General features: G+C 38.0%; 1 protein-coding gene across 1 annotated transcript in view; it reads right to left on the bottom strand.

The window, feature by feature from the left end:
- Nucleotides 1-16064, bottom strand: part of LOC115437005 (nicastrin-like) — a 39962-nt gene that overhangs the window by 23395 nt on the left and 503 nt on the right. The window contains exons 2-5 of the mRNA XM_030160055.1: nt 11496-11597; nt 5497-5620; nt 3904-4025; nt 890-1035 (exon numbers count right to left, since the gene is read on the bottom strand). Of these exons, the coding sequence (XP_030015915.1) occupies nt 890-1035; nt 3904-4025; nt 5497-5620; nt 11496-11597 (494 nt within the window). The remainder of the gene's footprint in view (nt 1-889; nt 1036-3903; nt 4026-5496; nt 5621-11495; nt 11598-16064) is intronic.

Here is a 16064-nt window from a genome sequence, read left to right as displayed (position 1 = left end):
GTACATTCAAGACTTTTAAGACTTTTAAGACCCTGCGGGAACCCTGTTTATGGTCTGTCCTGTCAAACATGTGTTACATGGGTTACTTTTCCCAGGAACCAAAAATTAAATCAGATATATTGAGTATTTGGCTGCAGTATTTGGCTTGGATCACTGACTGCTTTTGCTTAGGGGCACACAGGCAGGTTTGGGCAAAGTATCAAACTACCATGTCTGGAAATATAATTATGATTTTGACAGAGCAACGAGGAACTGTCGCATAGTTTGAAACTCACACCAATTAACCCTAATGTTGCAGCCACTCGCGCGTTCCTCTAACCTTTGTGAGGTAAATGTGCAGTCGGCTGTTATCAGTGAGCTCAGACTGAAAGTGGAGAGAGAGCAGATTACAGTACAAATAACAGGTCATGCTGCAGTCAGTGTGTTTGTGTTCGCTGTAAACTGTAAAAACCTGAAACCTGAACGAAACACATGCACACGCCTTGTTCATGAGTCAGATATATGAGTATATGTCTGAGTCAGATATGTGAAATATTTGCCTTAAAAAGCAGTACAAAGACAGCTAATGAACTGTTGCTTTTGATAAATCATCTCATTAATGAATGATAAATCATCTCATTAATGTGCCACAACTTGCCGGTCTGGTCCTCAGCTCGGTCTTACTCCAACAGCTTTCTTGGCCCTGGTCCTAAAATTAACCGCTAATACTGAGACAAGTTCAGATCAGATTTTTTTGCCGCTCTAGTGCTTTGAAATGGCATTTTATTCTCCAGCACCAGAGGCAAATGGGAAACAATTAGCCCATGTAACGACAACAGTGTTTAATGGCGCAATAATAATAAACACGTTTGTTGCAGTTCGAAGGATGAAGAGAGGGACTGGTCTTTACCTGTCGTATGACCTGAGTGTCATTGTCGTCTTTTAGGGAGAAGATGGGGAAGTCGAACTCCTCGTAGGCCAAACCGTTCCCCAGAGGGTTCCACACTGTCACGTTACAGTGGGCATAGGCCGGATCGTATTTCTCTGTATACACGCCTGAGGAAAACACAAAGAAAACGCATCAACCGCAGGAACAATGAGGAAGGCACTCAGCTTTTACTGCTTCAACCCACATCTTAAAGCCAGGCTACATCCAGACAAACCTAAAGGCTGGAGGTGCTTATCGCTCTAGGTTCACAGTAAAACATGTGACTTTTTTCATGTTGTGTTGTTTTGTCGTGTACTGTGACTGAGGTTCAGCTGTTCAGAGGCTTCGTTTAAGATCCTTCAAACAGCTACTTAATGTTTGCACTAAAAAGGGTTATTTTTAGTTACTGTTTAGAGAGATTCACAAGATCATTCACACAAAAAGACAACCAGAAAAATCAACAAAGCAACAGATGGTAAATGACAAGATAAAAAGATCAGGGTTCACATATGGTGGTGCATATGGTGGATTTAAGGTCTGACAGATGAAAATACAGCCAAACTGTCTGGACAGAAAGAAGCCAAACAAACAAATAAATACATAAACAAAATAAATAAGTAAGTAAGTAAATAAATGCATGCTTCTTTAGGCAATCTTTTTTTGCATCAATGTGCAAAAGTTCCGTGATATAACCTTCCAATAAATTGTAATTTTCTCTTTTTCTACTATGTTCTTTGTTGCACCACAGGCCTTAGATTTTTTGTAATTTCAGTTTTCTGTCTGTGCTGTGCAAAACTGACAAATAAAGCCGACTGACTTTGAATTCATTGTGGTCTGAGAGGAAATTTGACTTCTACACCTTCTTGTGACTCTATTTTCAGGACAACAAAAAATTTTTGCCTCTGACAAACCTGTAACTGTGGCTTTAATAGCATTTTACACAGCCTACTATTGTGGAATACTTAAATACAGTACTATGAAAATGTGTTTGCCCCCTTCACGATTTCAAATAATTCCACATACTTGTCACACTTAAATGTTTCAGAGAATCAAAGAAATTTTAACATTAGACACTGATGACCTGAGTAAATAAAAATGCTGTTTTTAAAATGATGATGATCAAATGACACATAAACCTATGGGGCTCGATGTGAAAAAAAAAAAAGGCTCTCTATTGTTAAATCACAAATTAACTTTTTTTTTTTTCAAACTGAGTTCAACTTCACCTACCTCATGGCCTGATAACAGCCCAACAAGTTGAATCAAGAAATAAAGTAAATAGAACATGTTTGACAAAGTGAAGTTGGCTAAAAGGTCTGAAAAAGTCATACATCATGCTGCGATCTAAAGACGTTTAAGAACAGACGAATAAAGACACACACACAGACAGACAGACAGACAGAGGCTGCACACTAGTCATACATACATAGATATGAGATCCAAACTGACTGCCATTCTGCATAATCTTAATAATAGGTTCATATTTAAGACACATGTCTGGAATATTAACCATAGTGACAGTGAAAAAACAGTCTCAGACATGGGTTGGCAACCTCTCCCATCTAAAGAGCCATTTTAGGACAGAAATAGAAAAAAAAACTGTCTGGAGCCAAAAGATACCCTTAGTTTATATGTTTTACCTCAAAGTGGTGACTGTTTAAAGAAGCTCTTTAGGATCAGTCTGTATGGACTATGTCTAGAATAAATCAAAGTTTCTGTGCGTTTATAGAACTACAAAGAAATAAAAGAAATACACTAAAGAAAACTGTGACTATTGTCAGTATTTTGTTGTGCAGCAAAACTCAACTGGAATGTGAAGGCTTATACAGATGAATACTAGTGATGTGACGTTCATGAACGAATCGAATCTTTTGAACGGCACTTTGAAATGTACGATGGGAACTGAGTCTTTGTAAAGAGCCGTTCATTTCTTTGTTTTTTTTTTTTAAGGAGGGAGTGTCCGATTGCCTGTCAATTTACCAACATACTGTTCTTGTTCTGAGAACTGCACGACAGTTCAGGTATTTAAGTAATTGCAGTGATTAATCACTGTTGTGTTTTGTGCATTTTTTTCCCGTATGTTTACACACATTTATTGTTCTTGTTTTGAGGAGAATAAATGTTATTTCATAAGAAAATGTTTCACTTTCTTCTTCGTTTTTAGGCTACAGACTAGTCCACATAATGCACCGTGGTGTTTTTAGTCAAATTCCATCATTTGCCTAATGTCACCTCTCATGTCATGTACTTAGCCCACACATTTGAACTAACTATTCTTTTTTACGGTAAGATAATATTTACTGTCGTGCCAATTAAACACCTTTAAAATGTAATGTCAATCATCACATGTAGCCTATTTAGTCATTAAAACCTTGGTGTTTCAAAATAATGCAAAAAACATAACAGAGCCAGTCTTTTGAACGGCTCTTTTCAGTGAACGGCTCCTGATTGAACGGTTCCCTTCAAAGAGCCAAAAGTCCCATCACTAATGAATACCTTCAGTGTCATAAAGTACAAAGTAGTCTACTTTACTACTACTGCCTCTATTTTTTGATTCATTTGGAGTGTAGTCTATATTTTTACAACTGCACAACATCAGAATGACTTTATGGTTGTGATAACAAAAGAAAAATGTGTAAAAAAAAAAGGAAAAAAAAAAAGTGTTATTCATTTTCATATGTTTTTGATGAAGCCACATGGAGCCATTTGAAAAGGGCCCAAGGGCCAAATGTGGCCCCAGAGCCACAGGTTGCCCACCCCTGGTCTAGGATTCAACTCTAACACAAAACAAACCTAGTCCGAACCAGTTCAACTAAAACAAGTCCAAACTCGTGGGGATTGAGCCGTCCACCCATCTGCAGCCCAACAGGAGACACTTTTCTGAGCTTGGACCTGACAGAACACAGCAGGAGACGTTCCCTCTCACTAAACTAAGACTCACTGCTGAACTTCCTCAACACTATCAGACAGGTTGAAGCACGCACAGCGCCACCCACCTGTGTTCTCGTTGGGGCAGGTGGTGTACGGGGAGAAGGGCTCCGTCGGGTTAGTGTTCGGCGCCACAACAGCCACCCCGGCCACCCTGTTGGAGCCGTTCTTCAGCTTCATCATGATGGATCTGACATGGCGACAGGAAGCGCAGAGCAGGACAGGTTAGACATGAGCAGAGGTCAGACAGGGCTGACACACAAACACGGTACACAAATACTGTACAAACACGGTAGGGAAATACGGTACAAATACGGTATACAAATACAGTACACAAATATGGTACGGAAATTGAAGCTCTTGAAGACCCAGCTCTTCAGAGAACACCTCCTGTCCTAGCACTTTCAAACATTCCATTTTAAATGTATTATGTTCATTCTGTTGTTTTACTTGGTATTTTTATTTCACTGTTTTAATTGTACAGCTGTTTTTATGTCTTCTTAATCTATTCTTGTATTTTAGTCTGTCATTTTGCTTTTTTTTCCCTTCTGTACGACACTGTTTTTAAGTGTACAGCTGCTTTGTCTTTAATCTATTCTTGTATTTTAGTCTGTCATTTTGGTTTTCCCCTGTAAGTTGCTTTGGAAAAAAGCATCTGCCAAATGCATAAATGTAAATGTGAATACGGTTTACAAATACTGTACACAAATACTGTACACAAATTGGATACGGAAATATAGTATACAAATACAATACACAAAAATATGATACGAAAATATGGTATACAAATACTGCACACAAATACGGTACGGAAATACGGTTTACAAAGACTGTATACAAATACTGTACACAAATGCGGTAAAGAAATCTTTTGTATTGGATCCCTTCAATAAATTGTGCAATAATCTTCTGTTCTGCAATAACAATGCAATATTTATCAAAATATAAATGCACTATTTGTATATAGACTTACAGATATACATACTATCACATACTGTTAATACTGTAAATTGCATCTATTCCTATTTTGTCCATTTTTTTATTCTACTTTGCTCGATTCTTATGTTACAAAGTAAAATTGTAAAATTGTTACTCTATTTTCTTAGCTTTATTGTTGTAAGTTGTATGTTAGCTACATCTTGAGTTGTTAGTAAGTTAGATGAAATTTGTTGGAGACTGCAGTGTACATATTGTTTGGAGATGTGCTTTTTTTTTTTTACTTACTAAAATAATCACTTAATCTAATCAAATCCAAGAAAATAATGGATAGCTGCAGTTCTAGTTCTGTTTTCTACGTTACGTATGATGTTTTGTCTGAATACATTCATATTTCAACACAAACATGACTGCTTATTCTGCACAGGGTGATAAAACTGCAAAGCAAAAAGGATAACCTTTAAAATTAGAGCAGTAGTAGTTTTCATTTTGTACCAAATGGAACACCTTTCAGTTTACATTTAGTGGGAACTGAAGGAGCCGGTTTGATCCAATGTGCTCCACTTGTGCAGACTTTTGACTAGAGATGAGTTTTGTGTCAAAGTGGTGCAGTTCAGCTGACACATGGACGTGTTGACATTTTGGAGAAAGTGGACATGTTCTAGAGACAAGTGAGAACCACTGCAAAAGGAAGTGAGAGCCTGTGTAGGATGTAAAATGTGTACCTGGTAAAGAGTGCAGCCTCCAGGATGACCAGATACGGAGGGTTAGGGCCTTTGCTCAGGACCCAGTCCAGGTTGTCTTCAGACTCGAGCACGTGAAGCACACCCACATTACCGGACAAAGAGGCTGAGAAAGGAAGAAACGGGAAAAATCAACATGGGAGACCTGCACTGTAACAGATATGCATCTAACCCAGGAGTCTCAAACATGCGGCCTGGGGGCCAAATGCGGCCCGCCAAAGGTTCCAACCTGGCCCATGGGATGAAAGTGCAAAAATTCCACAGTCAAGCCTGGCGAACTCATTTTAGTTGCGGTTCCACATGCAGATCAATATGATCTACAGTAAAACAATAACAGCATAATAACCTACAAAAAATAATGACTCCATATTTTCTTCTCGGTTTGATGTGAAAAAGTAATATTACATTATGCCTATAAATAATACAAACTTCAAATTTTTGTCTTTGTTTTAGTGCAAAAAAATAACATTAAATTATGAAAATATTTATATTTACAAACTATCCTGTAACAATAAAATGTGAATAACCTGAACAAATATGAACAACCTGAAATGTCTAAAGAATATTAAGTACAATTTTTTTTAAAAAGTAAAAAAAAAAAAAAAAAAAAAAAAAAAAAAAAGCACAAGTTTAACAATTTTCTGCCTGTTCCTCAGTGTTTAGTGTCTTTGTAGATCCAATCCATAATGCACATGTAGAAATGATAAGTTGAGGCAGAATATTGTTAAAATTGCACTTATTTTATTTTTTTTAAAAGAAATTTCACTTTTTTCAGGTTATTCACATTTTTTTTGTTTGGATAGTTTAAAAAAGTAAGTATTTTCATTATTTAATGGGGGGTTTTTTGCACTAAAACAAAGACAAAAATTTGGAGTTGTCATTATTTATAGTTATTATGCTATTATTTTACTGGTCTGGCCCACTGGAGATCCAATCAGGCTGAGTGTGGAACCTGAAAGAAAATGAGTTTGAGAGCCCTGATCTGACTAAACAAAAATGGGTGGATTCAACATTTATACCTGTATTTGACTATGGAGACATACTTTAAATCAGGGCCGTTGAACTCACTTTAGTTCAGGGGCCACATTCAGCCCAATATGACCTGAACCAGTAAAATAATAAAAACAGTGGCAAAAAGGAAAATTATATTATAATAATGCAACGTTTCCACTGGTAAGGTTTTGCCGTGGCGCCACACCATACATTTCATACAAAAAAATCCTCACCGTTGCATTAGACTTATTCTACATATGGGTAAAATATAATAGGGCAGGACACACATCCTGTCCCCTTAAATGAAAGTTTACGAAGCTTCAGGAGGTAGGGGAAAGGCAAATGAACATTAACTTTCACTTTCACTGCTACGGTCTGGGCTGCACATACACATAGTGAGGTACGCGTGGCATGGACGCCCGTACCACCCCCCCCCCCCCCTTATAGTATTATACGTAGGACCAGAGGTTACACTAGACATTTTTATTGTCCGTCATTTTGACGGACAGGGTCGTAAAAATTCCGTCATAACATATTATTATCAGTCATTTCAAATTTTTATTTTTTAATGATAAAGAGATATATTTAGTAGTTTTTAATGTTCAAAAACATCTCAGTGATGCAGCAGCTGTAGTTGCTGCTGGCTGATAAACCAACGTGATATCACGACTTGCATAATTATATACGCCACTTTTAATTGGTGTGTTATCATGCACTGAGGGTTAGGGTTCAGGTTATATGAACCAGAGATCTACGCACAAATTGACATGCCATCAAATAACACATGAAAGGTAGAAAATGCGTACATATAACACACCAAATGCCACTGGCGTATTCCTTGCTTTTCCGTCATCCTCCACCGCATCCGTCCCTCTTTTTTCACCGCGTTTATTAATGACATCGGATTTAACTGGGCTTTCTAAAATAACTAAGGAGACTCGGCTGTCTTCACAGTTTGCGCAAGAGAAGTAGCATCTAATTTTGGCTAAAGTCAGCGAAACAACAACACAAGACTGGACACTGACTGATTAATGTTCACACTGGCACCAACTGGACAGGGGGTCTACTACAGGTGGACTAACTGGACAGGGGGTCTACTGCAGGTGGACTAAGTGGACAGGGGGTCTACTGCAGGTGGACTAAGTGGACAGGGGGTCTACTACAGGTGGACTAACTGGACAGGGGGTCTACTGCAGGTGGACTAAGTGGACAGGGGGTCTACTACAGGTGGACTAACTGGACAGGGGGTCTACTACAGGTGGACTAAGTGGACAGGGGGTCTACTACAGGTGGACTAAGTGGACAGGGGGTCTACTACAGGTGGACCAACTGGACAGGGGGTCTAGTACAGGTGGACTAACTGGACAGGGGGTCTACTGCAGGTGGACTAACTGGACAGGGGTCTACTACAGGTGGACTAACGGTGAGTCATGTGACTGCAGTAGTGCTGTTGTATTCAGTGTAGTTGTGAACAGTGGTGCTGTTGGTTCTATACAGGTGGATGTTGGTTCTATACAGGTGGATGTTGGTTCTATACAGGTGGATGTTGGTTCTATACAGGTGGATGTAGGTTCTATACAGGTGGATGTAGGTTCTATACAGGTGGATGTTGGTTCTATACAGGTGGATGCTGTTATGGAATGTTTGATGCCTTGTTAAGAGAGACAGACAGACCAGTGATCCTGCAAACAGGTTCTGTTCACAGTGTTGTGTGAAAACTTTCTTTGGTAGTATGAGACTGGTGTGTGTGTGTGTGTGTGTGTGTGTGTGTTCCTTTAAGTGAGAGAGCGGTGTGTGGCGCGTGCGTGTGCGTATGGTGTGAGTGGTCGAGCAAGGTGAGGGAGCGGCAGTTTCGAGCATGAGTGTGTCAGAGGACAGAAGGAAAAAGTGTACAAACATCGACATACTGTGCATAAATAAAAGCAGCTGTCTTCCACTACCGGCAAGGGAGTTAACCCGACATTGGCCCTGGAGGAAATCTGCCCTGTTCTCGCTGACTACGGTCGGACGAGCCGAGCAGGAGAGGTTAACAGTAGATTACCCTCAGTATTTGAATCTGTCAAAATGACGGACGGCCTTCAGAATTTTCCGTCATTTTTAAAAAAAATCCGTCAATGACGGAATATTTTCGGTTAACGCGACCTCTGCGTAGGACGGAACCCCCACCCCCACCCCCCATCAGATTACACACCGCCACACCAAGAGATCAATTCCACAGGAAACACTGATAATGTGTACGTCTACAAGGTTTCATTAAAAATGTGAATAACATGAACAACCTGAAATGTCTTAAGAAATATAACTGCAATTTGAACCACATTCTGCCTTTGTTCATCATTTACACATGGAAATTACAACTCACAGATCACAGTGGATCTACAAACACACAAAACATTTAGTAACAGGCAGAATATTGGTTCAATGGTACATATTTTTTTCTTAAAACACTTCAGGTTGTTCTTATTTGTTCAGATTATTCACATTTTTTGTGAAAGGATAGTTTCTAAATGTAAACATTTTCATGTAATTTTAATTTTTTATACTAAAACAAAGAAAGAAGTTTGGAATTGTCATTAGTTATAGGTTATGATAGTATTTTACTAGTTCTGACCCACTTTAGATCAAATTGGTCTGTATATGGAACCTGAAATAAAATGATTTTGACATCATTGGTTGTTAATATCTTCAGTGTTATTTTTGCATTTAACAAATTCATCCCATGGACCAGACTGGGTCCTAAGGTCCATGGGCCACATGTTTGACACCTGTGCTTTAACTGAATGCACCTGCCTGTTGTCTTCACCTGTTGGACAGTGTTTATCACAGGGCTCTGACATTCACTATAAACTGTGCTCCTCTCACTCATCACTGCGCTTCTACAGTAAACTGGTCATCTGTATCTGCTCGTCACCACAGCCACTGATATATTTTAATTTAGGAAGCAATTTTTGGTAGACGTCCTTCTCGTTTATGTTCACTGTTAACCTGGAATCATAGAAGTTACAATCACTGCTCAGTGGATACTTGGAAACTGTTTGTTCCAAAGATAAGGACTGAATTTGGAAAGAAATCTTTGAGGTTTTCAGCTCCTGACGCCTGGAACAAACTTCAGCCTGAGCTCCATCTGCAAACACTGATTAAAGACAGAGTGAAATCCAAGCTGTTGGTCTGGAAATGTTTAGAATTATGGTATAAGGGTTTTTTTGTGTGTGCGCAAATTATTAGTATTTTTTTAAAATTATCCTTTCTTGCCTTGTATATATCCTTTTATATGTTGAATATATTCCCTCTTTCTGTGGTTTAGAGTTGGCCTTTTGTATATTTTCAGTATTTCTTTGTAGTTCTGTATATCGTCAGTATTTGTCAGAACCTGAGGACAGCGCTCCACACCTTTGGAATGCACTACTTTGAACTCTATGTAGCACAGAGTCCACTGACTACATTAAGAAGGAGCGTAAAACGTATCTTTTCAGGCAGGTGTTTAGACCGGGCTGATGTTTTTTCTTTTTGGGCTTGTGTTATTGTCTGTTTCTCAGTGCCATTGTTTTGTTTTATCTTGGTGTAAGTATGACATTTTATTCTCAACTGTAAAGCACTTTGTGATTTTATCTGTAAAAAGTGCTACACAAATTGAATTTATTTACTTATTTTTCAGTATATATTTTCAGTATAATTTTTATGTTATAGTTTTATATACAGTCTTTCTTTTCGCACTTTACGAATCTGCTGCTAAACAGAACAGAGCTGCTAAATGGATTTTCAGAGTTCCTGTAAGTGACAATAAAGATGTATTGTATGGTATTGTACTGTATTCTGTAACTATGTGACTGTATCGCTGCCGTCTTGGCCAGGATCCCTCATCTCAATGGGACCAACCTGGTTAAATGAAGGTTAAATAAATAAAATACATATCAATGCAACTGTCTACTTTAAAGCAGATTCCTCAAAGTTCAACACCAGGGTAAAGTCAAGGGAAGGTTAACATCTGGTCAAGAAAATTTAACTACAATAATCTACATCAAACTTATGTTTTTGGGTAGGTAATTACTTATATTTTCAGGAAAATGTATTTTGAAACGAGAAAATAAACTCTAAATAAACAAAAATAAACTAAATTTAAACCAAATACATTGATATTTCACTATTATATTATTTATGTCATATTCTAAACGCACAGTGTTTAAAATTAATAAATGCAAATATCTATACAAAATACAGGTGAATATAATGTTAATATTATTTGTATGTTGTAAATAGTGTAAAAAAAAAATTATGTGATATTGATAATGGAAATAAAAAATGTTACATTTGATATTTACTTCTGTTGTTCATCTGTGACACTGCCATTTTTCAAAACTCTTTCTATTTAGGTATGATCTAATATTTTTTTCTTTTAACCAATTATTAGATTGTAAAATTGAGGGTTTAAGGTTTACACTGAATACATTTGAGGATGAAAATATCAGAAGAACTTCACTTTGGAGAACTTCGCAATTCTTGAAAAAAAACAGACGTTAATGGTTTTGTCCATCCGTGATGCAGTAGTTTTTGATATTTTTCATTTAAAAATATTTGAAACTAAATTTTGCCCTTTGAGTCTGTTTCAGATGGTATTTAGACCTTTACAATTATGTGGAATACTTGTCTTAAACTTGTCTGGTTCAAAAGTTATGAATCAAGCAGTAGTGGAAAAAGCGTCTGTACCTACGACAGCTTTTCAAATACACTTTTCTCATTTTAAAAAAGCCTGTTTGTTGTTGCTGTAAACTCATCTTTTAATCAGTGGAAATCATCTGTAACCGTCGCAGCCACAGGATTGAGCAAGCATTTCAAAACCTCGCACACGATGAATCTTTTTTCTCCAAGCAGTAGAGTAAAAAGCAGTGACTGAGGGGTACGAGGGAGCACAGCATTACAGAGAAACGCCAAAGAGGACAGCTGTTACCCAGCGTGTCCCAGATGGGTTGTTAATGGGGAGCTGTACTCACACTGGCATCCTATCTGGTGTGTTGCGTTGAGCAGTCGGACGCAAGGAACGGTGTAATTGAGATGGACGTAGATCTTCTTTTCTACTGAATTACAGCCAACACCTGTAAAGGGAAAAACAACACTGAGACAAACTGCACAAGGAAACAACATGGCATCAGACCTGTGGCCAACACAGCACACAGGCTACGTTCATACTGCAGCCAAATGTAGGGCAAGTCACAGCCGCGTCTTTTCCACTTTTTAAGTCTGATCTGGGCCACGTCCATATACGGTTCTAAAGGATCAAGAGGCTGGTTTCATAAGTGTGTTGAAAGGAGTGATACTGTGCTTTTTTAAATGAAATTCTTCCTTTTCCCACATCTCCCTGTGGTCTCCATAAACTGTAAATGCTCTGCTTGGCTCTGAATTCTTCATTCATTCAACTCCACAGGTCCATCTTCAACCCTGTTTCTGACTAACGACACCAGAAAGGTGGTTTGGAGCGCTGGCCCTTTAACCTCCTCAGACCCAGCTATGGGTTTTCTGTCCACATTTGTGGACAAGAGTTTCACAACTTCATACAAAAAAAAAATGAAAAGAAAACTGTCCACCACAAAGGACATTCCATAAAAAAATTTAAAAACATCTGAAACAAGAAAAGCACTTGGACAGCGCAGACCTCTGCCAAGACAGATCTGCCCCCCCCCATCACCACCAAAATTTAATAATTTCTTCCTTGTGCCAGTATCAACATTTCCTGAAAATTTCATGAAAATCCATCCATAACTTTTTGAGTTATCCTGCTAACAAACAAACAAACACGCAAACACACAAAGCAAAGCGATCACAGTACGTCCTGGCAGAGGTAAAAACTGTTGCATCATCATGTTTCCAATATAGGCACTTATTTAATAAAAACAAAAAAAGCTTGTACTTTGCTGACTTTTCCTTGCTGAAAATGAGAAAAGCAGTTGAAAAGTATTGTACTACACAACAGAAATGCATCTGAACTCCGGCTGTAAACCTGAACCAGTCCATGTTCGTCAAAGTCGATGAAAACTGACGTGACCTCCATGTTGACTTCAGTAGAACAATGAGGTTTAGCTGAGGATTCTGTTACTATTCTTTTGCACATTTGAGTTAGTTCAGGGATGTGACTTGTTCACACTGGAATCTGATATTGGAAATATAATAATATACAATGTGAACAGCAACACAAAAAGAAATGTGATCTGACTAATGAACCCGAGTCGAGCACTGACCCTGGCAGGTCCACTTCATTTCTTTAGGGCATTTACAAACAGCTTTGGAAATAATTTTTTGTTCATTGTGACTAAGCTGTGAAACTAAACAATCTGGAAAAGGATGCATGAAATATCTGCTGTAGATATTAATTAAAGAAATATCCATATTAAAATGAATGACATCAAAAAAAATCTGAACCGCCATATAAATCTAAATCATCTGATGCTGAAAAACAACCTAGACATACTAGTAATATTCCCAAAACAGAATATTAAATGGTCAAAGCTGAAAAGCTATCAGACTGAATTTTTCCTAAAAGTTATGATGATGTATAATGTTTTGCCATCCAATATTCCTGTTTTCACTCTTTTTCTTATGCTATAAGTTTATGTCATTATGGTTGTAAATTTTTTTTTTTTTTTAAAGTAGAAAATAACTATCTCCTGAATCTAATGAATGCTACATTCTTGACAGATTCAATTCTGATTCACAAAATCTGCTACACCTTTGATCTGCATTCACAATCCTTTCAGTTTGTTTCAGTATCGGTCCAGTTGGGGTACGCACGTTACAGCTACTTTTTTTAACATATGAACAAAAGACAATTAAATAAATAGTGCAATAAATCTTGCAAAGAAGACTTTAACCTGATGTATGATTAAAAAGATTGGTATTTACATGAAGAAGTGACACAGAGGCAGTTATGTACTTGTAAAATAAATGTTTGATCTCTGAGTCCTTCCTGGTTATATAAAGGTTAAGGAAAATACAAAAATAAAATAATGACCAAATGAGAACTTTGCTGCTGGATGAATTAGAGTCCAAGCTTTACTCATGAACAGCAAATCAGCCTCTGGTTTATTCTAATCAATACAGGATCAAAGATCAATGTGACTCACAAGTCCTAATGATTCACTTGAACGTCAAGAAGATTAGGGGGATGCTTACAGATGCTGCTGGATTCCTGCTGGTGCTGAGTTCTAAAGCTGCACTGAACTGTCACTGAAGAAACGCAACTGAGTCACATTATCCCTGAGCATCCGTTAATAGGTGTCCAAATAATAATGTTCTTAGAGGATGAGATCAGTGTCAAATCATTTCACGTGGAATCAGGATCATCAGTTCGCCCTTGAAATAACAGGGAAAAAAAAAAAAAAAAACACAGGAAAAAAAAAACAGTGCTTCTCCATGGGTTCCTTAAAGCAGTGTCTGACTTTGATCCCAGATGTTTGTTCAAATGAGTCCAACCCCAGTCAGATCCTAATTATCTCTAATCCGTTAGTCTGTCTGTGCTTCTGCACCTGAATCATGCGAATGAATGTATGGAAAGCACTTTGAGTGCCCAAAAAAGCTCAATAGAAATCTAATCCATTATTTTTATTATTTATGAACACCTTCGCAGATGACTCCATCAGAAACACAGTCCACTTGTTTACAGAACAAACCCAAACGTCACTCGGGCCTTTTTGGAAATCTTGTTGTGAAGTGCATTGTGGGAATGTGAGTTCTGTGCAGCAGCAGTTTGTCTGTTGGTGAGTGTTGAACCCACATGTGTCCTTTACCTCCATCCACCGAATAGACTCATTCTATAAAACAACCCTGGTGGACTGGAGGAGTTTACGGTGGAGCGATCTGGGTCATTTCTTTGCTGAATCTGTGAGAAACCGCTTTCACCTCCCACAAACTCCCACACAGACTGGTCCTGATTGGATGTCCCAGCAGGACACTGACCCCAAGCATACCACCAAGGTAGTGCAGTAGTGGTTCAAGGACATGACCCAGTCAAAGTCCTAACCTAAATCATTTAGAGGATCTGTGGAGGGAGCTAAAGACCAGAGTGATGAGTAGGAGACCATCCAACCGGACCCAGCTGGAGGCTTTGGTCCAGGAAGAGTGGACCAAAACCCCACAGGAGACAGAAGAGAACCTGTGGACACTTACAGGAACCATTATCAAGAACAAAGGCTACTCTATTGACTATTAAGAAAAGACTTTGGACTTAGTAAACCTAGGGTATGAATAATTTTGAACATGGCATTTTTTAGAAATCCTCTAATAAAATACTCCTGAAATAAAGTATTTCTCCAAGTATCATTTGTTCTTATTTCCTCACTTGTGTATCAAATATAAGTCACAAACAAACTTGACAAAACTCATTCATTTCCATCACAAAAACAAAAAGTTACAAAAAATGGCAGGGGTCTGAATAATTTTGAGGACGACTGTAGATTGTTGGACTTTTATTAAAGGAAGAAAAGTATTTTATTGCTGCTGCAATATTTATTGACTATTAATTGAATAGTTGTTTAACCAACTTTGTTATGCATTTGAACTGTTGTGAACCAAATCAAATCAAACCAAACCAAATTTTATTTATATAGCACCAAATCATAACAAAAGTTATCTCATGACACTTTACATATAGAGTTGGTTGAAACCAGACTCTAAGCCAATTTACAGAAACCAACAGAATCCTCCAGGAGCAAACACTAGTGAGTGGTGACAGTAGTGAGGAAAAACTTCCCTTTAACAGCAGAAACCTGGAACAGACCCAGACAGGACCAGTTGGGGTTAAAAAGAGAGAGTAAAGGAGGAGAAACGAGAGAGCGATAGAGATAGAGAGAGACTGGGGGAGAGGGGGAGAAGCAGGGGGAGACACATGGATGGAACTGATGCACAGAAAACTGAACTAGAACTGTCAAAAGGAGATCAGCTGGAGTTAGTATAAGTACTACAAATACCAGTACTAACAGTAGATATACTACTACTACTACAAATACAAGTACTAACAGTGGATATACTACTACTACATATACAAGTGAACCAAATGTTCTTGTTAAAGGAAAGAAAATGTATTTTTGTGCAGCAATAACAAATAGCCATTGTTTTTTTTTTTTCTTTCCTTGAGTTCATAAGCTGACAGTCAATAACTAGTCGACTACTGAAATTACTACTGAAAAGCCCTAATTATTGCAGTTTCTCTTAACTGAAGACTAGTTTGTCACAAACTATTGAATGCCTTTAATATTTCAACCCTTAAATAACAGCCATTATTTAGACAAGGCAACAAGTCAGGACCTATCACTTGAATCTTATCAACTTTTCCCTTGTGTTTTTCCTCTAAACACTGCAGTTATTTCACATAAAAAACAGACTCGGTTGAGTTTTACTGGATCATCGAGTTTACAAAGGCACCCTTAAGATTTAGCAGACAACCTTTCACCTGCTTTATTCGCAACATGTGTGTAGAAATGCCATCTGAAACATTACAGTAGTTCTATTTTTTGCATTAAATGCAGGTGACGTTAGGGCTTTTAATCCCTCCAGCTGCAGGAGGGAATCAC

The sequence above is a fragment of the Sphaeramia orbicularis genome, chromosome 17, assembly GCF_902148855.1.
Source record: "Sphaeramia orbicularis chromosome 17, fSphaOr1.1, whole genome shotgun sequence".
Lineage (NCBI taxonomy): Eukaryota > Metazoa > Chordata > Actinopteri > Kurtiformes > Apogonidae > Sphaeramia > Sphaeramia orbicularis.
This window is presented reverse-complemented; position numbering and strand designations above follow the sequence as displayed.